This window comes from Pan troglodytes, chromosome 9 (genome assembly GCF_028858775.2).
Source record: "Pan troglodytes isolate AG18354 chromosome 9, NHGRI_mPanTro3-v2.0_pri, whole genome shotgun sequence".
Lineage (NCBI taxonomy): Eukaryota > Metazoa > Chordata > Mammalia > Primates > Hominidae > Pan > Pan troglodytes.
The window spans coordinates 120,271,056-120,298,240 of NC_072407.2; the positions used below are offsets into that span (position 1 = coordinate 120,271,056).

Here is a 27,185-nt window from a genome sequence, read left to right on the forward strand (position 1 = left end):
AATAAAAAAACCCCAATTACACAATTTAAAAATTGAAGCAATCCTAGCATTTTGGGAGGCTGAGGTGGGCAGATCACCTGAGGTCAGGAGTTTCAGACTAGCCTGGCCAACATGGTGAAACCCCATCCCTACTAAAAATACAAAAATTAGCAGAGCATGATGGCAGGCGCCTGTAATCCCAGCTACTCTGGAGGCTGAGGCAGGAGAATCGCTTGAACCCTAGAATCAGAGGTTGCAATGAGCTGAGATAACGCCATTGCACTCCAGCCTGGGCAACAAGAGCGAGACTCCCTCTCAAAAAAAAAAAAAAAAAATTGAAGCAAAAACTAATGAAACTTCAAGGAATAATATACAAATTCACAATTGTAGTTAGAGATGTCAACATCCCTTTTTCAAAAGGTAGTAAAACAAGTACAATCAGCCCTCTCTATCTGAGGGTTTCACATCCACGGATTTAATCAACCATCAATCAAAAATACTTAGAACAAAAGCGGATGGTTGCATCTGCACTGAATGTGTATGGACTTTTTTGTCATTTTTTCCTAAACAATACAGTATAATAATTATTTACATGGCATTTACATTGTATTAGGTGTTATAAATAATGTAGAGACGATTTAAAGTATATTAGACAATGTGCATAGATTATATGCAAATACTATGGCATTTTGTATAAGAGACCTGAGCATCCATGGATTTTGGTATCTGAGGATTCTAGAACCAATCTCCTGTGAATACCGAGGTACCACCATAGACCAAAAATCAGTAAGATACGTAAACCAAATTCACTTGATTAACATTTATAAAACCCCACACCCACCACCAACAGAATACACAGCCTTTTGAAGTGCACACAGAACATTTATCAAAATTGACCATATTTGGGGTCATAAAACAAATCTCAATATATTTTAAAAGATTAGTCACATAATGGAATTAAATAAGAAATAAATAACAGAAAGATAAACTAGGGATGTTAGCCAGAATAATGCTTCCTTCAAGTATGTCCACATCCTAATTCCTAGACCTAACAAGAGGTCACCTCACATGACTGAAGGGACTTTACAGATGTAACTAAAGTTAGAGACTCCGTGATGGGAAGATTACCCTGGATTATCTGGGTGTGCCCAATCTAATCATATGAGTCTTTAAAAAGGAAGAGGAAGGCACAAGCATGAGTTGCAGAGAAGAAACAAAAGAAGAAAAAGAAAAGATACAAAGTGTAAGAGGGCGTCAACTCACCATTTCTGGCTTTGTAGATGGAGGAAGGAGGCCATGAGGCCAACGAATGTGGGTGACCTCTAGAAACTAAAAATGGCTCTCATTTTACAGCCACTGAGAAAACAGGGACTTCAGCCATACAACCACGATGAACAGAATTCTGCCAACGACTCAACTCGGCAGGAAACGGAGTCTCCCCTAAAGCCTCCAAAAAGGAATGCAACCTGCTGACACCTGAGTTTTAGCTCAGTGAGATCCATACTCTACTTCTGACCTATAGAACGATAAGATAATAAATTTGTGTAGTTTTCAGCCACTAAACCTACGGTAATTCGTTACAGCAGTAATAGAAAACAAATACACTGGGAACTCTTGAAATATTTGGAAAGCAAATAACACACTTCTAAGTAGCCTATGGACAAAAAACAAATCAATGGAAAAATTAGAAAGTATTTAAACTGAATGATAATGAGAACAAAACATATCAAAATCTTGGGGTTCCTGCTAAAGCAGTATTTAGAAGGAAACGTATAGACAGAATTAAACGTATCTTAGAAAAGAATAAAGGTCTTAAACAATGAGCACAGCTTCCACCTTGAGAAACTAGAAAAAGAAGAGCAAATTAACTCAAAGTAGACCCCAAAGAAAGAAAGAAATAGTGAAGATTACTATTCACAATAGCAAAGATGTGAAATCAACCTAAATGGCCATCAACAGTAGACTGGATAAAGAAAATGAGGTACATACACACCAGGGAATACCATGCAGCCATAAAAAAGAATGAGATCATGTACTTTTTGCAACAATATGGATGGAACTGGAGGCCATCATCCTTAGCAAACTAATAAAGAAAACCAAATACTTCATGTTCTCACTTATAAGTGGGAGCTAAATAATGAGAACACATGGACAGAAAGAGGGAAACAATAGGGGCCTACTTCTGGGTGGAGGGTGGGAGGAGGGAGAGGTTCAGAAAAAAAACTACTGGATACTATGCTTAGTACCTGGGTGATGAAATAATCTGTACACCAAACCCCCATGTCACAAGTTTACCTATATAACAAACCTGGACATGCTCCCCTGAACCTAAAATAAAAGTTAAAATATTTTTTTAAATAAAACTAAACCACATATAGATGAAAAATAATTTAAACAATTATAAACAAAGTTTAAACAAAAATAAACAATATGAGAATAACCATGAAAAATAAAATAAGATCAGAGCTGACATCAATAAAATAGGAAACAGAAAAACAACAGAAAAAGCAATGAAACATTTCAGAAATAAATAATCTGTAAGTAAAAACAAAAATCAATGAGACCAAACAATGGTCCAGAGACCAATAAAACTGATAAATTTCTAGCCAGATTGATCAGGAAAAAAATAGAGAAGATATAAATTATCAATATTAGGAATGAGAAATAACATCACAGGTCCTACAGGTATTAAAATAATAAGAAGTCAGGCACTGTGGCTCACGCCTGTAATCCCAGCACTTTAGGAGGCTGAGGCAGGCAGATCTCCTGAGGTCAGGAGTTTGAGACCAGCCTGGCCAACAAGGCAAAACCCCATCTACTAAAATACAAAAATTAGCCCGACCTGGTGGCTCATGCCTGTGATCCCAGCTACTCAGGAGGCTGAGGCAGGGGAATAACTTGAACCCAGGAGGCGGAGGTTGCGGTGAGCTAAGATCACGCCATTGCACTCCAGCCCAGGCAACATAGTGAGACTCAGTCTCAAAAAAAAAAAAACAATAAGAAAGGAATGTTATTGTCTTAGTCCATTCACCTTGCTATAACAAAAATACAGAATGGGTGGCTTGAACAACATTTATTTCTCAGTTCTGGAGGCTGGGAAATCCAAGATTTCCCAGATTTAGTATCTGGTAAAGACCCACTTCCTGGTTCATATCTTCTTACCATATCCTCACATGGTAGAAGGGGCAAGGGGGCTCTCTGGGTCCTCTTTTGTGAGGGCACTAATGCCATTCATGAGGGCTCCACCCTCATGACCTAATCACCTCCCAAAGCCTCCACCTTTTTTTTTTTTTTTTTTTTTTGAGACTCTCTCTGTCACCCAGGCTGGAGTGCAGTGGTATGATCTCGGCTCACTACAATCCCTGCCTCCCGAGTTCAAGAGATTCTCCTGCCTCAGCATCCTGAATAGCTGGGATTACAAGTGCACACCACCACACTCAGCTAATTTTTGTATTTTTAGTAGAGATAGGGTTTCACCCTGTTGCCCAGGATAGTCTCAAATTCCTGACCTCAAGTGATCTGCCCACCTCGGCCTCCCAAAGTGCTGGGATTACAGGTGTGAGCCACCACACCCCACCTTCTCCCAAAGGCCCCACCTTCTAATACCATCACATTCAAGGTTAGGAATTCAACACAGGAATTTCGGGGGAACACAAACATTCAGCCCATAACAGTTATGAACAATCGTGCCAATAAATTTCACAACTCGGGTAAAATGGACACAGTCCTTGAAAAAGCCCACTGATGATGAAATAGATAGCCCAAATAGCCCTTTATCTATTAAATAAATTGAATTTGTAGTTTTAAAAAAATCCAGACCTAGGTAGCATCACTGGTGAAATCTACCAGACATTTAAAGAAGAAATAATACCAATTCTACACAAACACTTCAAGAAAATTGAAGAAGGAATTCTTCCAACTTGTTCTGTGGAGACCAGATTTACCCTGTGTTGATTACCCTGGTTAATTTTATCTGCCAACTTAGCTAGGCCCAGATATTTGGCCTAATACATCAGTATATTGTTGTGAAAGTATTTTTATAGATGAGATTAACATTTAAATTAGTAGACTTTAAGTAAGGTAGATTATTCTCCATAATGTGAGTGGACCTCATCCAATCACTTGAAAGCTTTAAGAGAAAACAGACTGAGGTCCTGTGAGGAAGAGGAAAATCTGTCTCTAGATTGTCTATGGACAGTTGCAACAGCAACTCCCTTGGTCTCCAACCTGCCAAAATACCCTGCAGATTTTAGACATGTCAGCTACATGAGCCAACTTCTCTAGAGAAACAGAACCAATAGGGTACATACACAGTTGTCCCATCCCTCGGTGGGGGATTAGTTCCAAGACCTCCCCATGGCTACCAAAAGCCATGGATGCTCAAGTCCCTTATATAAAATGATGTAATATTTGCATGTAACCTGCACACATCCTCCTATATACTTTAAACCATCTCTAGATTACTTGTAATACCTAATACAACATAAATGCCATATAAATAGTTATTGTACTATATTGTTTAGGGGATAATGACAAGAAAAATTCTGTATCTGTTCAGTACAAGTGCAGTCATCCTTTTTTTTTTTCCAAATATTTTTGATCTTCAGTTGGTTAAATCCACAAATGCAGAACCCATGGATTCAGAGAAACAGACAAACTGAACCAATGGGAGATATATATATATATATATATATATGTGTGTGTGTGTGTGTGTGTGTGTGTGTGTGTATAAAATTAAAGTAGACAAAGAAATAATAAAGATTACTATTCACAATAGCAAAGTGGGATACACGCACACAAACACACACACACACACATATATATATATCACATTGGTTCTCTGTCTCTGGAGAACCCTAATATACTGATACCAAAAACAAAGACATTACAAGAAAAGAAAACTATAGACAAATCCTCTTATGACTTAGAGGCAAAAATTCTTAACAAAATTTTAATAAATTTAATCTAATAACATATCAAAAGAATAATACCAAATGACTAGAGTTTTTTTCAGGAATGAAAGGTTGGTTTAACATATCGTGCCATCAATGTAATGTACCATATTAACAGACTAAAAAAGTAAAACCATATTATCATCTCAATGGATGCAGGGTAAGCACTTGACGAGACCCAACATCTATTTTTGATAAAAATTCTCAGCAAACTAGAAAGAAAAGAACTAGCTCAATCTGTTAAAGGACATCTAAGAAAAACCCACAGCTAATGTACTTAAAGATGAAAGACAATGCTTTCCTCCTAAGATCATGAACAAGACAAGGATGTCCTCTCTCCACTTCTATTCAACATTGTACTGGAGGTTCTAGCCAGTGCAATAAGCCAAGAAACAGAAACAAAAAGCACCCAGATAGGAAAGGAAACAAACTGTTTTTGTTCACAGACAACATGATTGTCTATGTAGAATACTCAACGGTCTTACAAAAAGTTACTAGAATTAATAAGTGAGTGTAGCAGTTTTGCTTTTTGTTTTGATTAATATACAAAAATTAATTGTATTTTTATATACTAGTAATAAACAATTGGAAATTTAAAAAATTTTAATACCATATATAGCCCGGTACAGGGGCTCACACCTATAGTCCCAGCATTTTGGGAGGTCAAGGTGGGAGGATCACTTCAGTACGGGAGTCCAAGACCAGCCTAGGCAACATAGTGAGATCCCGTGTCTACACAAAAATAAAAATATTCAGGCATAGTGGCACATGTCTGTAGTGCCAGAGCTACTTGAGAAGCTGAGGTGGGAGGATCACTTAAGCCCAGAAGTTCGAGGCTGCAGTGAGCTATAATCATGCCACTGTACTTCAGCCTGAGTGACACAGCAAGACCTTGCCTCTAAAAAACCAAAAAAAAAAAACAAAGCACATACAATAGCATCAAAAATATAAAATATTTCGGAATAAATCTGGTAAAATATATGTTCATGTATGAAAAGACTCAATAGTGTTAAGATGTTAATTCTCCCCAAATTGATCTATAAATGCAATACAATCTTGATCAAAATCCCAGCAGGCATTTTTGTAGTAACTGAGGAGCCAATTCAAATGGAAGTGCAAAGGACTTAGAGTAGCTAAAACAACTTCCTTTAAAAGTTTTGGGCCAGGCATGGTGGCTCACGCCTGTAATCCCAGCAGTTTGGGAGGCCAAGGCTGGCAGATCACCTGAAGTCAGGGGTTTAAGACCAGCATGGCCAATGTGGTGGAACCCTGTCTCTACTAAAAATACAAAAATTAGCCAGGTATGGTGGTGGGCACCTGTAATCCCAGCTACTCAGGATGCTGAGGCAGGAGAATCACTTGAACCTGGGAGGCAGAGTTTGCAGTGATCCAAGATCAGGCCACTGCACTTCAGCCTGGGCAACAGAGTGAGACTCCATCAAAAAAAAAAAAGTTTCACCTTGCCAGGGGTGATGGTTCATGACTGTAATCCCAGCATTTTAGGAGGCTGAGGAGGAAGGATCACTTCAGACTTAGGTAGCAACACTGGTGAAATCTATCAAACCCAGGAACTCAAGACCAGTCTGGGTAACAAAGCAAGACTCTGTTTCTACCAAAAAATTTTTTTAAATTTGCCAGGTGTGGAGATCACTACTCCATCCTTGAACTCCTGGGCTCAAACAATCCTCTGGCCTCAGCCTCCCGAGTAGCTAGGACTACAGGTGCACACCAGCACACCTAGCTAGCATGAGTGTTTTTTGTTTTTGTTTTGTTTTGTTGGTTTTTTGTTTGTTTTTTTATCATGTGACATAAGATTTATTGACTTCATATCAGCATTTAAGTATTGTTAACTTTTTTTTAATTTTATTATTATTATACTTTAAGTTTTAGGGTACATGTTTGTTTTGTTTTTTGAGACAGGGTCTCACTCTGTCGCCCAGGCTGGAGTGCAGTGGTGAAATCATGGCCCACTGTAGCCTTGACCTCCCCAGGCTCAGGTGATCCTCCCACCTCAAACTCCCAAGTATCTGGGACTACAGGTGCGCATCACCACACCAGCTAATTTTTTTGTGTATTTTTGTAAAGATGGAGTTTCTCCAATATTGCCCAGGCTGGTCTCGAACTCCTGAGCTCAAGTGATCCACCCACCTCAGCCTCCTAAAGTATTGGGATTACAGGCATAAGCCACTGCACCTGGCCAGGCACCAGTGTTTTTAAAGCTCCCAGAAGATTCCAATGTGCAGCCAATGTTGAGAACTGGGGAATGAGGGATGTAAATGAATCCGAGGAATACAAGGTATTATGAATGTGTGGAACGCGAGAAGGATCCAAAGTTTTGGTTAGATACAAGCCATGGAAGGGATGCCCAAGGTAGAGAATCCAGTGGGAAAGCAGGATCTTGGGTTAGGACGACTGCAGGAGTAGGGATAAAAAGGATAGGGATAACTCAGAACTATGAATGAAACATGTGAATTAGACATTTGTTCTGTCTCTCATGAAATTAGGGTCTGAATGTATCTTGAGAAGATGGTGGGCAGAATCATCCAATTTTCTGGCTATGTGGTTACTAATTCTTTTCTTCTTTGGGAACCCAGGTCTAGGAAATTCTCAGTCATTAAACTTTCCAGAGGCTCTTTAAATTATTTGTGTAATCAGAGAACAAAAGAAGGAATCCCCTGCTCTGGGATCCAGGAACAGGCATAAAAGACATAAGAGAGAAAGTGGCCTCTATTCTCCCTCTAAACCAGAGACTCTGAATTTGGGCTGTTTCAGAATCAACTGGAAACACCCTGCCTAGAGTGCGTCTCTAGCACTTTTATTTTATTTTATTTTATTTTATTTTATTTTATTTTATTATTTTAAGACCAAGTCTCACTCTGTCACCAGGCTGGAGTGCGGTGGTGCAATCTTGACTCACTGCAACCTCCGCCTCCCGGGTTCAAGCAATTCTCCTGCCTCAGCCTCCCGAGTAGCTGGGATTACAGGCGTGCGCCACCATGCCCAGCTAATTTTTGTATTTTTAGTAGAAATGGGGTTTCACCATGTTGGCCAGGATGATCTCAATCTCCTGATCTTGTGATCTGCTCGCCTAAACCTCCCAAAGTGCTGGGATTACAGGTGTGAGCCACCATGCCTGGCCGCATTTATATTTTTAATAAATCCTTCAGGCCTCCAAAGTTTCAGAACCATAGCTATTTTTTTTAAGATAGGGTCTCACTCTGTAGCCCAGGCTGGAGTGCAGTGGCACAATCATAACTCACTGCAGCCTCCAATTCCCGGCCTCATGCAATCCTCCCACCTCAGCCTCCCAAATAGCTAGGACTACAGGTGCCCACCACTGCACCGAGCTGATTTTTTTTTTTTTTTTTTTTTTTGGTTGAGATGGGATGTTGCTATGTTGCCCAGGCTGGTTTTGAACTCCTAGGCTCAAGTGATCCTCTTGCCTCTGCCTCCGAAAGTGCTGGGATTACATGCATGAGCCACTGTGCCCAGCCTAGAACCACTACCATTAGAAGTAATAGAAGATGACATCTATTGAAAACATCCCTGTCTCAGCCAGGTGCAGTGGCTCATGCCTCTAATCCCAGCACTTTTGGAGGCTGAGTGGGTGGATCATTTGAGGTCAAGAGTTCGAGACCAGCCTGGCCAACATGATGAAACCCTGTCTCTACTAAAAATACAAAAATTAGCTGAACTTGGTGACACATGCTTGCAATCCCAGCTACTCAGGAGACTGAGGCAGGAGAATCACTTGACTCCAGGAGACAGAGGTTGCAGTAAGCCAAGATCATGCCACGGCACTCCAGCCTGAGCAACAGAGCAAGACTCCATCTCAAAAAAAAAAAAATCCCTGTCTCAAACTCCTGCTTTCCAGGTAGATGGAGCAGGATAATGTGCTTTAATTGGTGAAGGGTTTCTGATCCCCGTTTATCATGCAGAAGGCAGGAGCAAGCCAGGGACGGGTCCTGGCGAAAGGAAGCTAAAATGGTGCCTTTGATACAGGGGAAAGGGATACGAAAGGGGCTTAGGTGAGACCTCCTTACAGCTAGTGGCACCTGGTCAGCAGGGCCATAGAGTTGAGGCCATCCCCTTAGCAGCAGTGGGACTTTGTTACACACACCCTCTGAGTCTTGGTGAGAAACTAGTCCCAGGGCCCCTTGTTGTCTCTGCCACCCCCATTCATGACATCATGGAAACTTCTGTGCGGCTGGGCTCCTGAACACAGCAGCCTGCCCTCGGCTGGATGAGGCAGCCAAAACCCTAAAAGGGTTGTGATAGGGACTGGAGTCAACAAGTAGCTGTGGGAACGTGGTGGCGCAGACCCTTCACCCAGGGAGCCCTGTGGGCTAGAAACACCAGACAGCCAGGATGTGGCGAGAGACTGCCCAACACACTGTCTGTGTGGGGCAGAGGAAGGAAGGAGATGAAGGAAGGAACAGGTAGGTAGGAGGGCGAGATCCCAAGCAAGTCAGGACAACTCCCATGCCTTGCTCAGGAGCCTTAAGAAGCCCAGGCACCCGCTGAGTGAAAGAGGATATATTTATTGGCTGAGCAAGAAGGGAAGGTACAGTTGGTAATGGCTGCTTCTAGAAGCCACCAGTCTCAGGTTCACTTGTTCCGAGCCCAGTTTCCTCCAAGGCGGCTGTACTGAACATCATCTCGATCTCGGAGGGGCTAAGAGAGGAGAAGAGCAAACGGTCAGGAGGCAGGGTTAGAACTCTTCAAGGAAGGGCCCCAGCAGGCCCCGACGATGAGAGCTCCTGCCTGACCTCTCCAGTCACACCCAGCAATGAACTCCCCAGTAGGACCCTTCCCACATGCAAACAGCATTCAGTGTCAGCCTCTCTATCCCCACTTACCCTCCCTTCATTCCTGCCTCCTTCCCCTCAAGGCTCACCTGATAGACCTGGTCATTCCTCAACAGAGCTTGTGTGTCGGCAGCTAGAAGAACCAGAGAGAGACATCAATGGCCCAGCAGATGGGACAGTGAGATCCACCCTCCCACACCCTCAGAAGTCTGCATGAGTGATATGAACACACAAGTTCTTTCAACAGTCAAAGTTCTAGGAGTCTTTAGGAGATTACAAGAGTAACTCCCAGCTGAGACTAAACCTACCACCAGCCCCATTCCTTAGCTGGTGCATAAGCTCACTGGTACACACACACACACACACACACACACACACATTCTCATGCTCTGCTCTTCCACTAACCCCCAGACAGCCTTCCAGTCTCATGTCCAGCAAAGCAGAAGACTCCCAAAGCAAGGAGCAGAGTGGCAATGACATCAGTGACAATGATGCCAGCCACGGTGGCTGGATCCAGCTCCACACAGCTCTGGCACACTGTGGGGGAAGGGAGGAGAGAGGAGAGGTTGAGAGCCTTTAAGATCAGGGAACCATCCTCTGCCTCCTAGGGCAACCCTTAGATCTCTTATGCCAAAACCCAAACTTCAATAAGACCCTGGGAGAAAGGCCTGGTGATGGGCTTGCCACACCTTCCTCCACCCTGCATCCTAAGGAATCCCTGGGAAGAGCCAAGAAGTAATTTCAGCTTTTGGGACCTTGAACAAGGTGGTGGGCCAAACCTCTCACCCAACCAAGGCTGCAGTAACATGACCCCTACTGCTCTGTCTTGCTGAGTTAAGCTCTCTCTTCCACTTTGAAGGTCCCCAAATCTGGCTTGTACCATTACAATAGTGACCTCACTTTGTTTAGAGAACAGATGGGTTCACCATATCCCTCTCTAGCCAGAAAGTTCTCACATCCAGAAGCCCTATCCATTCCAACCCAAAGGGTTCAGGAAGCACGTACTTCGATAATGAACTTGCACGGTAGATTCTTTGTCCTTGTATGTATCTGTCCCATTACACCTATATATTCCTCGTGGGTCCAGGATGCGTTTTCCCAGGTCCAGTCTTGTAATGTCTGAGAGCAGTGTTCCCACCGTTCCCTCTACCCATGTGACGCTGGTATTGCAATTCACAAACACTCTGTCCTCAAGTTCCTCTATAGGTATCTTGAAGGGGCTCACTAAAGGGGAAAAAATATCACAGTTGGAGACAGCTCTTTGGTCTGCACCAAGCCCTTTGTTGTGCGGAAGCTCATACTTAACAGAGACCATTTTCCTGGTCCAGGACAGTTTATGGCTTCCATCAAGAGAGACAGAAGTCGCAAGAAAAAGCCTTCAGAAAGTTCCCCGCCAACTGCAGGGGTCAAGGGGGACATGAGGATGCCATTCAAGCAGAGGACAGGTCTTGGGGCCTTGGTGCAAAAGAGGACCCCTCAGAGCAGGGTTGACCCAAGCACCTTCCTGGAAATGAATCCAGACCACTGATGAGGAGTAGGGGGAGCACGGACCACTGAAGCACCCGGAAGATGTGGAAAGACAGAAGAACATTCCTCGGTTGGAAATGTCTGCATTTCTTCTTCAAGGAAACATCTAATTCTACTTCCCAGCCATCTACAACACTCCCACTTCAGCTTCTTATCCTCATCCTTCCTCATTGCCCCTGCTCCACTGACAACCAAGAAAGCGGGGCTCTCAATACTGAAGCCTTTCACAGGGCCAGGGATGGCTGTGGGTGGAGACCAGCTGGTTTACCAGCCCCTGAATTATCAGCCAAGTGGTCCAGAACGGGACCAGGGCAAATCCCATGTACAGTTTTCCACCCTTGGTTAGAAGGAGGAGAACAGGAAAAAAATTTTATTGAATCCATCCCTAGAGCTCCTCACAAGTCAAGTCTTGTGGGAGACTTTTAGGGCTGGAGGTGAGTGCAGCAACATTCCAGATGCAGTGAGTTCCTCTGACAGCCTGAGCACATCTCCACAGGCCACAGAGGCACTACAGTCTATGCCTCCAAACACAGGGAAAAGTGGAGGCTACATTCATTCTTCCTGGGCTTCACACTCAGTCCCAAATTTGGATACAAGAGCATCTTCTAGAAAACCCTGAAACAGCTGTTGCTCACACTTCTGAAGCAGGTTGGAAGTATATGCATGTATACTCAGGGAGACACATGCACATCAAATGCTTCACATCCTACAGTCGCGTCCTCTTCAGGGATCTGTCTCCAGTGGAAATCCTGAGTGTCCTAGTGCAGCCAACTATTAGGTGACCATTGGACCCAGTTTGCTTAGTGTTGAAGGGGTTCCTGGGACATGGGACTTTCCATTTTAAAACTGAAATTGGCAAACTGAGATGAGTTAAAATCTTCCCATGTAACAACCCCTCAAATCTTCCCTCCCTCCTGCTCAACCTAAAGTTAACTTCTCTTAAAGCATTCACATGAGTGCTAGGACATGCCTCCAGGGATGACATAATCACGGCCAAACAAACAAGAGTCCTGATTCCAGAGGCCATCAGGCCTAAAAGGAGTAGTGCAGGAAGCTGTGCTCCCAGATTCAGGTACATACGTACTGAGCTATTTTCTGCAGATCTCTGGCCTAAGGCCTTCTGAGAGTCATTCTAGGCCCACATGCACCCATGGCTGGGGTCAGTCAAAGCCAAGAGCCTGTTTCCCAGACTCTATGCTACATCCTGCCCCTGCCCTCCTGACACCCCTGGGGTGCCTGGTGAACTGAAGCTAGCACCGAGAAGCTTTTTTTTTTTTTTTTTTTGAGATAAGGTCTCACAGGTTGCCCAGGTTGGAGGGCAGTGGCATGATCACAGCTCACTGAAGCCTTGAAATCCCGGGCTCAAGTGACCCTCCTGCCTCAGCCTCTCAAGTAGCTGGGACTACAGTTGTGCACCACCATGCCTGGCTAATTCTTTTGTTTTTTGTAAAGATAGAGTCTCATCATGTTGCTCAGACTGGTCTCAAACTCCTGGCCTCAAAGGATCCTCCCACTTCGGCCTCCCAAAGCTCTGGGATTACTGGTGTGAGCCACCGTGCCTGGCAAGAAACACTTTCAAGTGGGCCTCACTCCCATCAGTAATGTCCCTCTCAGGTCCCTTCCCCCACCCACCTGGAGTAGCCTTACCTTGCGAGAGAAGGGTAGCCAGTACCAGGCCAGACAGAAACGTGCTATGTTCCATCTCCCAGCGGAACTCAGCCAGTAGATAAAGCCAGGTCACCGAACTATCAGCCTGGGTGAGAGCTGCCCTCCCCTAGCTGACTCACAGGTACCGGAAAGAGGAGAGTGGGGGAGGAACTAGAAGATGTCTGCTTCTCTGCTTTCTGCCGTTGATGATGGGAAATTGTCAGAGTGGGGGTGGGCTAGGGGTAGGGTAGGAAGGAAGCGGTGTTAATTGCTCTATCTCTGAGCAGGGAGCTGGCAGAGAATATGGAAAAGGTGGCCTGAACTTTAGCGTCCCTATTGACAATGCAACCACATTTACGCACAACCTAAACACTGCCACATCTCGAAGCCCCTTGAGAGAAGCCGTCGGCCCCATAGCACAAGCCGTAGCAGCTAGATTTCTCATGGAGGCTGATCTTTCTCAGGACCCTTCACTAGGCAGCCAGGGACACCAGATCTAGCAGCTTCTTGTCAGTGGGAGGTTGGGCTTTAGAGACCCCAGCCAGAGATTTGAATCCTGGGTCCAATACTGCCTACCTGTGGGGCCTGGGCCAGCCATGAGATTTTTCAGAGTCTTATTCCATTAGTACCATTATTAGGATTCAAACAAGATGTTTGCATGGTGCCTCACGCATCATATGTGCTCAATAAGGGGTAGTTATTAATAATAATATAATTGACTGACAGGCAATATTGAGCCTCCCGGTGAGACAAATGGACCTTTTTCCCCTGTGGCCTACGAGGATCTGAAACTCTTCACGCTGCTGCAGTTAGACTGTCACTTACCTGGGGACAGAGTCATGCCTGTCTTGCTCACTGCTGTATCTTGTGCCTGGCACATAACAGGAGCTCTGCACATTTTTGTTGGCTCACTGACTGACTGGCTGAGGGAGATAGGGGCCTGAGATCCTGGACATTCAGTCCGGGCTCTGGCCCCTGAAAATGTGCTGGCCTGTCCTCAGAATTGTTCCACCTATTCCCTTCCAGGCGCCTCTTTCATGATCTCAAAAGAATAGTGAAACCAGGTGCCATGTCTCACGCCTGTAATCCCAACACTTTGGGAGGCTGAGGCAGGCGGATCACAAGGTCAGGAGTTCGAGACCAGCCTGACCAACAAGGTGAAACCCCGTCTCTACTAAAAATACAAAAATTAGCCGGGCTTGGTGGCACACACCTGTAATCTCAGCTACTCAGGCGGCTGAGGCAGGAGAATCGCTTGAACCCAGGAGGTGGAGGTTGCAGTGAGCTGAGATAGCGCCACTGCACTCCAGCCTGGACAACAAAGTGAGACTCTGTCTCAAAAAAGAAAAAGAAAAAAAAACTGAAAAAAATTCCTGAATGAAGGCCTGGACTGAGGTGGCTTTCCATTCGGAGGTCCAGCCCCAAGCAGCTGAGAGTCCCTCCTAAATTCATTACCTATAGCAACAACAACTAGCAACAAGTAACAACTGGCTACAATCCTAACAACTAATGACAGGGACATTTATCTCCCTCATGAAGAAACAGTCCCAGGACCATCTCCCACCCAGCATCCATTGCGGTTCCCTGTGCAAGATGAGTCTCTGAGTGGGAATCCAGCACTCTCTCCCTCTCCTCCTCCACCACCTCCACCCTCCTTAACGGAAAAACAAAAGGCATCTGCACCTGCAGCCCTGCTGAGGCCCCTGCTGCTCACGCTTGCAGCAGAGGGTGGAGGCTCTGGGTTCTTGCCTTCTCTTAAAGGCCCTAGCCCCAACAGTGATGGGTGGAGCCAGTCTAGCTGCTGCACAGGCTGGCTGGCTGGCTGCTAAGGGCTGCTCCACGCTTTTGCCGGAGGACAGAGACTGACATGGAACAGGGGAAGGGCCTGGCTGTCCTCATCCTGGCTATCATTCTTCTTCAAGGTAAGGGCCTACTAGGGGTCTGGCAGCCTGGGGAAGGGCTCAAGGGAAGAGCCCATCACTAGTGAGACAGGAATATTGGGATCCCTAACTTTCAGCCTACCTCTGCTGTCACCTTAGAGTTCAAAGAAGGGCAAAATGGAGCCTCTTAACTGTTCTCTGCTAGAGAGAAACAGTGTCCCATGGAAGAGAAGGAATCTTTGTCTCTGAAAAATGCAAACAGAGTACTTAACTGGCTGAAGAGAGGACCCTGTTACCGCCATCTTAGATTTGAATGCAGCCCAAAAGGGCATAGGCCAAGAAACTAAAAGGAAAAAGTATATGTTCCCTACTTCAGAGCTGGGGGCTAGCAGTCGAGCTATGAAATGTCCATTCACTCAGTTCGGCAGTTGGCCAATTGGTCAACAAAGATGGGTGAGACCCTAATATGTGATACGCCATGAGGAAATAAAAATGAATAAAACACTTATGCTCTACAGAGCTCATAGTCTCATTGGAGAGATTAGTTTTCGTGGTGCCAGACTGAGTGTACAGTATAGTATGGGTGCCTGCATGAATACTCCATTGGAATATCCAATAGGAAGTGGATGAACTGGGTTGATGCCTGGAGTCTGGACATACTGGGAAAGTTAAAACCGTGGAATTTGCTGAAGTCACATAAGTACTATGTGAGGAAGAGGGAGCTGAAGATGGAACAGTGAGGGCACCAATTTTAAGGGGCAGTTAGAGAAAAAAAACATTCCAGGAAAGAGATAAAAGGAGAATCAAAGAGCTGAAATAATCAAATGTATGCACTACCTTGGAAACCAAGGGAGTAGAGAGCTTCTAGAAGAAGAGAATTACCAAGAGTATAAAATGTTAAAGAGAGCCCACTAATATAAGAATATATTTAAAAGTTTAAGTCTGCGGGATGTGGCAGAATATGCATCATGGGTGATTTAGCACAGTTTCAGCAGGGTATTGTGAGTGGAAGCCAAGTGAAAATTGGTAGAAGGTGAAGGTCAGGTGATGAGGTCAGCAAGTGTAGACTATTCTTTAAAGAAATTTAGATGAGGAGGGAGAAAAGACTGGGTGGTAGGTAGAGGAGGAAGTAGAGTCTAAGAATAAATGTTTTTGAGGGTGAGAGAAACTTGAGCACATTTCTAGGCTAAAGGAGAAGATGATGAGTAGAGCAAGGTCCTGGAGTTGATGGTGGAAGGACAGAGTCAAGAGTGGGGTCAAGAGCACAGAGGGGAAGGCAACGTTACCCTCTAAGACCGGGAGAAAGGAAGTGCAAACGGCGCTGGCCACAAATAGGTTTATAAAGGGAAAGGAAGCTAAAGGAGAAAGGACAATAACAACTTCCGTGTTCTAAAAAATCCAGGTGGGAGGCAATGCCACCTGCTGAAACTGAGCTGGGTGATGACCGGTTGGGAGACTTGAAGAGGACAGTGAGACGGAGTCTAAACTGTCTAGTCTAAACGGAGAGCTTAGAATAGAATTATTTCTGAGAGAAATGCGAGGAAAAGTCAGCTAAAGACAACACAGGTTGAGGAGCAACTCTCAAGCCTGGGTGAGGTGGCTGCATATCGTGGAAAGAGCATTTGAGTTGAGCAGTAGAAAACCTGAGCTCTGGATCCAGCTTGGACACCAATGAGCTATGTGTACTTGAACAACTCCTCCACTGTCTGGGAGTTCTCATGCCAGCCAATCCAGAAATGTGGCAGGGACGGGCATGGTGGCTCACGCCTGTAATCCCAGCACTTTGGGAGGTTGAGGCAGGTGGATCACCTGAGGTCAGGAGTTCGAGACCATCCTGGTCAACATGGTGAAACCCCATCTCTACTAAAAATATTTTAAAAATTAGTGGGGTGTGGTGGTGGGTGCCTGTAATCCCAGCTACTCAGGAGGCTGAGGCAGGAGAATTGCTTGAACCCAGGAGATGGAGGTTGCAGTGAGCCAACACGGTGCCACTGCGCTCCAGCCTGGGCGACAGAGTGAGACTCCGTCTCAAAAAAACAAAACAAAAAAAAAAAGAAATGTGGCTATATGACCTCTTAAGTCCTAAAAGGAAACCTCACTCAGATATGCAACATTAAAAGATGTCAATCAGCCAGGCACAGTGGCTCATGGCTATAATCCCAACACTTTGGGAGGCTAGGGAGGGAGGATCATTTGAGCCCAGGAGTTCAAGACCAACCTGGGCAAAATAGGGATACCCTGTGTCTACAAAAACTACAAAAATTAGCCAGGCATGTTGGCATGCACTTATGCCAGCTACTTGGGAGGCTGAAGTGGGAGGATTGCTTGAGCCCAGGAGCTCGAGGCTGCAGTGAGCCATGATCACACCACTGCACTTCAGCCTGAGTGACAGAGCAAGAAAAAAAAAAAAGATGTCTCAAAAAAGAAAAAAAAAAAACTATGTCAACGTTCAGTGCAATCTCCTTCCCTGAAACCAATTTAGAATGAGGGGTCTCTGTCTTCTCTTGGTCTTCTGATCAGGTGGTCAGGAGAAGAACTAGTTAGAAACCTCTTTAACTGTTTGTCTTGCCTTTTCTCCCTTTTGCTCATTTATTCATTTGCACATTCATTCAACAAATAAAGTTCCTACCATGTTCCAGGCACTGCACTGGATACTGTTCAAAAATAATCCCGCCCTGCATGAGGTTCTAAGACAGTTCACTTCTTGTATTTCCATTATACTTTGACTCATGACCACCTCTCCCTATCACACACACTCCAACTCTAGCCACACTACCTCTCTTGTCCTTTTCCAAAGCTGCATCTTATTCAGCTATTCTTTCTACTCAGAATGACTTTCTCTATCTGGTATATTCCTGCTTACTCTTCAAGGCCCCGACAAATGTCATTTCCTCTATTAAGCTTTCCCTGATCCTCACCCTTGGACAAAATTAATAGCTTCTACCCTTTTTTCATATGCAGTCATATAAGCACTAAAAGATAATGTATACATTCTATTAAATTAATTGCATATATGTTTTAATTTTTTCACTTCATTCATAAACTTTGGAAGCAGCAGTTGATTCTTCATATCAGCACTCTTTTCTTTCATAATATCTAATTATTTTAGGTCGTAATAGTGCTCGTTAAATGTTTGGATTAAATCTAATTGAATTGAATTCAAGTGCCAGATCTCTGTAATATGTCTACCATGCAACTCTACTACCCTAAGGTTTTGTTTGTCTGTTTGTTTGTTTGTTTGTTTTTGTTTTTTTGAGACAGCTTTAACACCTAGGCTGGGGTGCAGTGGTGCAATCTCGGCTCACTGCAACCTCCACCTCCCAGGCTCAACCATTCCTCCCACTTCAGCCTCCTGAGTAGCTGGGACTACAGGTGCATACCACCATGCCCGGCTAATTTTTTTGTATTTTCTGTAGAGACAGGGTTTCGCCATGTTGTCCAGGCTGGTGTCTAACTCCTGGGCTCAAGCAATCTGCCCACCTCAGCATCCCAAAGTGCTGGGATTACAGGTGTGAGCCACTGCTGCCAGTCAACTCTGAGTTTTGAGACAGCTTTGAGGACTAATTGAAAAGCTAACTTCCCTGGGACATCCAGGGTTTTTATAAGAAAAGGATCACCAAGGCTGAATATTTTATAAGGAACTCAGCCTAAAGGTTTTGGATAGTGCACACCCACTCCTTGCCAGGGCATTAGCTGCTTAAGAAGCAGAGTGTTCTGGACCGGATAGGCAATATCCTTACTTACATATACTACAATACAATTCTGATGCTAACCCCCCAAATTAGTGTCAGACCCTACAGGTTAAGAGCATGGTTCCCAACCAGATTGCCCTCACTTTAAATGCCAGCTACAAGTTCAGGGTACCCCAGACCACTCACATTTCTGACAAACTGCCTGCAATCTTAAGGATTCCCATGACCCTCCTCATTGATAATTTGCTAGAATAACTCACAGAATTTAAGAAAGTGCTTACTCCCTATTTCAGTTTTATTAAAAAATAAAATAAAATCAGAACCAGCTAAATGAAAAGGGCAAGGTCTAGGAGGGTCCCGAACACAGAGCCTCCGTGCGCTCTCCCCGTGGAATTAGAACACATCGCCCCCAGCACTCTCCCACACTCTGCCAGCACATTGATGGGTTCACCAACCAAGAAGCTCCACCAAGTTTTTATTGAGGTATCTTTCCATAGGCATGATTGATTGAATCATTGGCCGCTTGACTGATCTCAATCTCTAGGATCCCTTCCTGGGGCTGATACCACTAGTTTCAAAGCTGCAATCCTCTTACCATATGGTTGGTCTTGACCAGCACCATCCTGAGTCATTGCCATGCATAAACTCAGGTATGGTCTAAGGGTCCACCACAGATAACAAAGCCACTCCTGTCACTCATGAAATTCCAACGGTTAGAAACACCCTCCCAGGATACCAGGACAAAGATGAGACAAATTATTTATTATCACCTTGAATTCAATTGGGTGATTTAGTCTACAATCCGGAAAACTAAGTATAGATACTACCATTTTCATGGATTTGGATCTTTCTTCATCTTGGCCTCAAATAACCATGGAAATACTTCAGGGCATCTGAACAACTCCATGCCCAGCTAATACTCTATCTCTCTTCTGTCTTTACAGGTACTTTGGCCCAGTCAATCAAAGGTAGGAGAAATGGCTTCTTTCTATACTCAGACTCAGAATATTGACGGAAATTTGGCTTCCTACAACAGTAGTCCTACAGGAGCGAACAGTTTAGAATGAATGAAAGGACGGGGATAGATAGGTGATGTCTCTATTGTCAACCAAATCAGTGATCTGACATAACCTGTTCCGGGCAGCTTGCCTGTAGCTAAGCATTTAACTGGTCTCTTACAGGAGAAGCAGGACCCTAGTAGCTAGGGACACATCTCAAACTGTGACCCATGAACCAGCAGGTATTGGCGTCACCTGGGATCCTGACGTTAGTCTCTGTCAATCCTTCTCTTTAGTTCATCTATTCTACCCAAAGTGATCTCATCATCTGGTATGCTGTTAGCAGTTTCTTACCTGTATAGTATCTTCCAAATAACATGCCCCAAAATCCCAAAGTTTTACCCCTACTAATTACAGCAATGTCTCTTTTATTCTTCACCCCCTGATGCAGATACTGGCGTCACCCGAGAGCATGTTAGTAATGCAGAATCTCCCCTCCCCAGAACTACTAAATAGCACCTGAAATTTTAACAAGATCCCCATGTGATTCATGTGCACATCAAAGTTTGAGAAACACTACTCTAATGATCTCCTGGTATGCAGAAGCAGGGAGAATTTCAGAGGCAAGATCCTTAATAGAACCATGGCTTTTCTCATTTCAGGAAACCACTTGGTTAAGGTGTATGACTATCAAGAAGATGGTTCGGTACTTCTGACTTGTGATGCGGAAGCCAAAAATATCACATGGTTTAAAGATGGGAAGATGATAGGCTTCCTAACTGAAGATAAAAAAAAATGGAATCTGGGAAGTAATGCCAAGGACCCTCGAGGGATGTATCAGTGTAAAGGATCACAGAACAAGTCAAAACCACTCCAAGTGTATTACAGAAGTATGTAATCCCCTTTGGTCTGTTTGTTGTGAAATTAATCAGTATTTGCTGTTCTGGTGAGCTTTTTATCTGGGGTGAAAGTGGAAATAGATCCTCAACAGTAATATTATCGCCTGTTCTCTTAATTTCAGCTTGCCTCTTTTAAAATACTGTAAGATACTTCCCTCACCCTATTGAAAAACTACAGCCAGTCCTGTAAAACTTTGTTTACCTTTGGGTGGGCTCCATGGATTCGAGCAATTCAGCACTGAGTTGAATGAAGGGGTTGGGGAGACAGGGGTGATCATAAGGTGAGCAGCAGTGAGAACTGGAGCGCAGTGGAGCATGAAGAGCATCTAGTCTTCCTTCTGTTCCAGATACTTCCTGGTAGTTAGACTACATGGGCTTCCCCAGGAATCCTGGGGGACTTAAGAGCATCAAGATGCATTGAGTTTTGGCGCAAGGATCTTCCCTTGCCCCGCCACCCACAGAGGAAAAGCCTGCTGCCCTCCACAGCGGCATTATTGCAGATAGGCAGGAGAAAACGAACCAGGAAAAACAACTTTCGCAACCTGAAGGTTTGTCTCTCCTTTTCCCTGCAGTGTGTCAGAACTGCATTGAACTAAATGCAGCCACCATATCTGGCTTTCTCTTTGCTGAAATCGTCAGCATTTTCGTCCTTGCTGTTGGGGTCTACTTCATTGCTGGACAGGATGGAGTTCGCCAGTCGAGAGGTAAAAGAATGCTCTTAGATGAGAGATGGGACCACCTGAGACCCTCAGCTTTCCTCCTACCATTATGTACCCAATAGAAGAGACAGTTGGTGCCTCTTGCTAGTGTGCATAGTTGGGTGAGGCTGTATTTCTCTGAGACAGGAGAAAAGGATACTTGGTGTTATCACAGCGTGTTCACCGGTCTCAAGATACAACTCCCTCTGTGAAAAAAAAAAAAAAAAAAAAAAAAAAAACAGGCGCAGTGGCTCACGCCTGTAATCACAACACTTTGGGAGGCCGAGGCGGGCAGATCACGAGGTCAGGAGATCGAGACCATCCTGGCTAGCACGGTGAAACCCCGTCTTTACTAAAAATACAAAAAATTAGCCGGGCGTGGTGGCGGGTGCCTGTAGTCCCAGCTACTCTGGAGGTTGAGGCAGGAGAATGGCATGAACCAGGGAGGCGGAGCTTGCATGAGCCGAGATCGTGCCACTGCACTCCAGCCTGGGCGACAGAGCAAGACTCCGTCTCAAAAAAAAAAAAAAAAACTATTTTAAGTAAACCCTTACATACAGAAAAGTGAATCACAAGCATACAGCTCAAAAAAAAATTCACAGAGCAAATACACCCATGCAGCCAGCACATAATTTAAGAAAGACAATATTACCAATGCCATTGAAGCCCCTCCTGTGGTCACTTCCAGCCACTACCCATCCTCAAGAGTGAGCATTGTCCTGACTTCTAACAACAAGGATTAACTTTGCTTGTTTTTGTTCTTTACGTAAATGGACTCATATACTAAGTATTCTTGTGAGTAGCTTCTTTCACTCAACAACATGTTTATGTGCTTTATCCATACTCTTGTGTGTATATAAAACTCTTATTGTTATTTAGTATTCCATTTTGTGAATATAACCCAATTTATTATGCATTCTACCTTGTGTGGATTCTGTTTCTTTTTTGTGCAGCTTCAGACAAGCAGACTCTGTTGCCCAATGACCAGCTCTACCAGGTAAGGGGATGAAGAATAAAAGAGACATTGCTGTAATTAGTGGGGGTAAATCTTTGGGATTGAGGGGCATGTTATTTGGAAGATCCTATACAGGTAAGAAACTGCTAACAGCATACCAGATGATGAGATCAGTTTGGGTAGAATAAATGAACTAAAGAGAAGGATTGACAGAGACTGAGGTCAGGATCTAGTGAGCACAAGTTGAAGAACACACTGAGAGGGACACATGAAGAAACTCTCGACAGGCCGGGCACTCACTGTAGACAGGCCATGGCTCATGCCTGTAATCCCAGCACTTTGGGAAGCCAAAACAGGTGAATCACCTGAGGTCAGGAATTCGAGACAAGCCTGGCCAACATGATGAAAGTCTGTCTCTACTAAAAATACAAAAAAAATTAACCAGGCGTGGAGGCGCGCACCTGTAGTCCCAGCTACTCAGGAGGCTGAGGCAGGAGGACCACTTGAACCCAGGAGGTCGAGGTTGCAGTGAGCTGCGATTGCGCCACTGCACTCCAGCCTGGGCAACAGAGCAAGACTCCGTCTCAAAAAAAAAAAAGAGAGAGAAAAAAAAGAAAAAAGACAGAGCCTCCATCTCCTTGTCCTCTTTCCATCCTCAGGACCATGAAGTACCCACTCCAAATTCTCACATATAAAAAACATTCAATAAACATGCATCAAATTAATTAATAGAGGATGGAAAAAATGACTTATGATTGTGCTGTCCTTTCCAGCCCCTCAAGGATCGAGAAGATGACCAGTACAGCCACCTTCAAGGAAACCAGTTGAGGAGGAATTGAACTCACGACTCAGAGTAGGTGGGTTCTTCAATGCCAATTCTAATAAAGGACCCTTGCATCAACTGCCCTCCCAATTGCTTCTAAGTCTAGCTCCCTTCCCTAAGCGGCTATAAGCATCAGACTCTGGGGATCAGGGATTGGGACGTGGTTTGGGGTACTCTTTTCTAAAAATTCTGGGGCCATACTGATTGTCTTGGCCTAGGAAAATATGAATTTTATGTATCTGTAAATCCTGTCAGAGCAGGGCCTCAAGCCATAGAGATGCTGAATATTAATCTTAACCTACATTCGAATTTCTCATTATCTACACTATTAACATTTTGGGCTAATTAATTATTTGTGATGAGGGGCTAGCCTGTGCATTGTAGGAGTTATGGAAGCATCCCTGGCCTCTCTCCACCAGATGCTGGTAGATTGTCCAGTGTGACAATCAAAAATGTGTCCAGACATTACCAAATGTGTCCAAACATCACCTCCAGGGCAAAATCACCCTTAGTTAAGAACCACTAACCCATATTAACCTTCCAATCAATAAATCAATCAGTCAGAAGTTATGATTTAATTAATCTATCTGAAGTTTCTATCAGGAAGACAGGGTTGAAAGCATTATTTGGTTTTTTTGAACAAATTGCAATTTTTCTTTTTTCAGTCCAGGTGTTCTCCTCCTATTCAGTTCCCAGAATCAAAGCAATGCATTTTGGAAAGCTCCTAGCAGAGAGACTTTCAGCCCTAAATCTAGACTCAAGGTTCCCAGAGATGACAAATGGAGAAGAAAGGCCATCAGAGCAAATTTGGGGGTTTCTCAAATAAAATAAAAATAAAAACAAATACTGTGTTTCAGAAGCGCCACCTATTGGGGAAAATTGTAAAAGAAAAATGAAAAGATCAAATAACCCCCTGGATTTGAACATAATTTTTTGTGTTGTAATGTTTATTTCGTTTTTGTATAGGTTATAATTCACATGGCTCAAATATTCAGTGAAAGATCTCCCTCCACCGCCATCCCCTGCTACCCAGTGACCCTGTTGCCCTCTTCAGCGACAAATTAGTTTCTCTTTTTTTTTTTTTTTTTTTTTTGAGACAGTCTTGCTCTGTCACCCAGGCTGAAGTGCAGTGGCACCATCTCGGCTCACTGCAACCTCTGCCTCCTGGGTTCAAGCGATTCTCCTGCCTCAGCCTCCCGGGCAGCTGGGATTACAGGCACACACTACCACACCTGGCTAATTTTTGTATTTTTAGTAGAGACAGGGTTTCGCTCTGTTGGCCAAGCTGGTCTCGAACTCCTGACCTCAAGTGATCCGCCCGCCTCAGCCTCCCAAAGTGCTGGGATTACAGGTGTGAGCCACCATGCCCGGTCTTAAAACCAGTTTCTTATATATCTCTCTGGAGGTATTCTAGGCATATATGAGCACATTCTCAAGTACATATTATCCTCCCTTCCCCTATCTTTTAGACAAATGATATCAAACTATACATCTTGTGAGATTATTGCATACCATTATATGAAGAACTCCTTTTTAATGCAGCCATATTGTACAAATAGACTATGAGTTATTTAACCTGTTATCTATCAGTGGATATTTAAGTTGGTAGTTGGTTCCAATCTTTTGCTCTTACAACAATTCTGCAATGACTAACATTGTATAAATATCATTTTTAAAAATAATTGCATTGAAGCATAATTTACATGCCATAAAATCCACCCATCTTAAGTGATTTCACCTGTTCTCAGAAATTTTTAGTAAATTTAACTAATTATACAGCCATTACCATAATCCAGCTTTAGGACATTTTCTTTTTTTTCTTTTCTTTTCTTTTTTTTTTTTTAAGTGGAATCTTGCTGTGTGGCCCAGGCTGGAGTACAGTGGCGCGATCTCAGCTCACTGCAACCTCCACCTCCTGGGTTCAAGCAATTCTCTTGCCTCGGCCTCCCGAGTAGCTGAGACTACAGGCACATGCCACCACGCCCAGCTCATTTTTTGTGTATTTAGTATTTGTGTATTTAGTATTTGTGTACTTAGTAGAGACAGGGTTTCATCCTGTTGGCCAGGCTGGTCTCCAATTCCTGACCTCAGGCGATCCACCCTCCTCGACCTCCCAAAGTGCTGGGATTACAGGTGTGAGCCACCACACCAGGCCCGTAACTGTATTTTAATATAGCCATTCTATGGATTTAATATGGTATTTTATTATGGCCTTAATTTGCATTTCCCTAGATACTAACCATGCTGAGTGTCCTGTCATGTGTTTATTAACCATTCATATATTTTTAGTGAAATGTCTATCAAATCTTTTGCCCATTTTTAAGTTGACTTATTTGTTTGTCTTCTTACTATTGGGTTGCATATGTTTTTGATATAAGTCCTTTATCAGATATATGATTTGGAAATATTTTCTACCAATCTGTGGTTTGTTTTTCTTAATGGTGTCTTTTGAAGTGCAAAAGGTTTGAATTTTGAAGTACATTTTACTGATTTTTTCTTCTATATATTGTGCTTTTGGTATCATGTCTAATAAATCTTTACGAAACCCACAGTTACAAAGATTTTCTCCTGTCTTCTTTTTATACTTTTTACAGTTTTATGGTTTTAACTCTAACAATAAATGTGATTTTGAACATACATAAGACTATTTGTAACAAACACAAATAAATTGAATTGTTAGGCACTTGTATTTGCATTTGTAATTTTATTAACTATTGCCAAATAGCAGTTGTAAACACATACACACACACAAGTGTATATACACATATACATATATACACATATACATATATGCATATATACATATATACACATATACATATATGCATATATACATATATACACATATATACATATATACATATATGCATATATACACATATACATATATGCATATATACACATATACACATATACATATATGCATATATACACATATACGTATATGTGTATATACGCATATACACATATATGCGTATATACGCATATACACATATATGCGTATATACGCATATACACATATGCGTATATACACATATACATATATATGACAGGGTCTTGCTCTGTTGCTAAGGCTGGAGTGCAGTGGCACAACATTGGCTCACTGCAGCCTCGACTGCCCAGGCTCAAGCAATCCTCCCACCTCAGCCTCCTGAGTAGCTGAGATTTCAGGCGTGTGCCACAATATCCAGCTAATTGTTTAATTTTTTTTATAGAGACAGGGTCTCACTATGTTGCCCAGGCCAGTCTCAAACTCTTGGGGTCAAGTGATCCTCCCATCTCATCCTCCCAAAGTGCTGGGATTACAAGTGTGAGCCACTGTGCCCAGCCAGGTTGTACCAATATACACTACCAATAACAACAAACAAAAGTGCCTGTTACTCCATACATGTTCCAACAGTGTATTATTAAACTTTTGAATCATGCCAACCTGAATGGCTTCTCACTATAATTTTAGTTTACATTTTTCTTATTAAAAATTGGAGGCTAGGTGTGGTGGCTCACACCTGTAATCCCAACACTTCGGGAGGCCAAGGCGCGTGGATCACCTGAGGCCAGTAGTTTGAGACCAGCCCAGCCAACATGGCAAAACCCTGTCTCTACTAAAAATACAAAAAATTAGCTGGATGTGGTGGTGGGTGCCTGTAAACCCAGCTACTCAGGAGGCTGAGGCAGGAGAATTGCTTGAACCTGGGAGGTGGAGGCTGCAGTGAGCTAAGATTGCACCATTGCACTCTAGCCTGGACAACAAGAGTGAAACTCCGTCTCAAAAAAAAAAAAAAAAAAAAAAAACTGGAGTAAACCATTTGTTTTTCCTTCTCATGATACATAAGTTCACATCTTTGGTCTTTTTCTTATTGACTTACACTAACCCCTTACATATTTGGGAAACTAGGTCTTTTGTGATATTAGTTGCAAGTCTTTTTCCAACTTTATGTGTTTTTTAACTTTGCTTAAAAAAACACATTGGTTAGTTTTTCACGCACACTTTACAATTATTTGCATGTAGTATAATTCACTGGTCTCCTATGGCCTCGAGGTTACGTTTCATATTTAGAAAGTCTTCCTCCATTTTAAAATTATCCTTTTTTAAAAGTTCCCCCATGAATTCCTCTAGCATTTTTATGGTTTTATTTTATGCATTTATATCCTTGACCCATCTCGAATTGATTTTAGCATGAGATCTAATGTAGTAACCAACTTTAAATACAGATAGTTACCCAGTTATTCCAGAAATATTATTGAATGATTCATTTTGTGTCCATTAATTTTAAATGCTGTTACAACCCCACTTGCCAGATTATAAGCTCCAAGAAGGAAAAGACTT

The 27,185-nt window shown here is 43.3% G+C and overlaps 2 protein-coding genes across 4 annotated transcripts; one reads left to right on the forward strand and one right to left on the reverse strand.

Annotated features, from left to right (window-relative positions):
* Positions 1–9,452: 9,452 nt before the first annotated feature.
* On the reverse strand, positions 9,453–13,066 carry CD3D (CD3 delta subunit of T-cell receptor complex). Of its 2 annotated transcripts, XM_508789.8 has the most exons (5): positions 12,914–13,066; positions 10,745–10,963; positions 10,145–10,276; positions 9,829–9,872; positions 9,453–9,605 (listed from the first exon to the last, which is right to left on the reverse strand). In XM_508789.8, exons 1-5 carry the CDS (start codon positions 12,966–12,968, stop codon positions 9,540–9,542), a joined length of 516 nt encoding a protein of 171 aa, XP_508789.2. In that variant the 5' UTR covers positions 12,969–13,066; the 3' UTR covers positions 9,453–9,539. The 2 variants fall into 2 exon arrangements, with proteins under 2 accessions (XP_508789.2, XP_003313382.1); XM_003313334.5 differs by lacking the exon at positions 10,145–10,276.
* Positions 13,067–13,639: 573 nt separating this feature from the next.
* On the forward strand, positions 13,640–25,541 carry CD3G (CD3 gamma subunit of T-cell receptor complex). Of its 2 annotated transcripts, none has more exons than XM_508790.7 (7): positions 13,640–14,835; positions 19,430–19,453; positions 20,146–20,373; positions 20,955–21,086; positions 22,034–22,077; positions 22,809–22,892; positions 23,524–25,541. In XM_508790.7, exons 1-6 carry the CDS (start codon positions 14,781–14,783, stop codon positions 22,872–22,874), a joined length of 549 nt encoding a protein of 182 aa, XP_508790.2. In that variant the 5' UTR covers positions 13,640–14,780; the 3' UTR covers positions 22,875–22,892; positions 23,524–25,541. The 2 variants fall into 2 exon arrangements, with proteins under 2 accessions (XP_508790.2, XP_009422530.1); XM_009424255.5 differs by having other exon boundaries at positions 14,697–14,835; positions 23,529–23,678.
* Positions 25,542–27,185: the final 1,644 nt, after the last annotated feature.

What these genes read in the sequence shown, in the direction of transcription:
- CD3D (XM_508789.8), bottom strand. Translation starts at nt 12,968, where the DNA reads ATGGAACATAGCACGTTTCTGTCTGGCCTGGTACTGGCTACCCTTCTC. An exon ending in GGCTACCCTTCTCTCGCAAG is followed by an intron (nt 10,964 to 12,913) that starts GTAAGGCTACTC and finishes TTTCCCCTTTAG; the next exon opens with TGAGCCCCTTCAAGATACCT. An exon ending in GGAATGACCAGGTCTATCAG is followed by an intron (nt 9,606 to 9,828) that starts GTGAGCCTTGAG and finishes CTCCTCTCTTAG; the next exon opens with CCCCTCCGAGATCGAGATGA.
- CD3G (XM_508790.7), top strand. Translation starts at nt 14,781, where the DNA reads ATGGAACAGGGGAAGGGCCTGGCTGTCCTCATCCTGGCTATCATTCTT. An exon ending in TTTGGCCCAGTCAATCAAAG is followed by an intron (nt 19,454 to 20,145) that starts GTAGGAGAAATG and finishes TTCTCATTTCAG; the next exon opens with GAAACCACTTGGTTAAGGTG. An exon ending in CCAATGACCAGCTCTACCAG is followed by an intron (nt 22,078 to 22,808) that starts GTAAGGGGATGA and finishes TGTCCTTTCCAG; the next exon opens with CCCCTCAAGGATCGAGAAGA.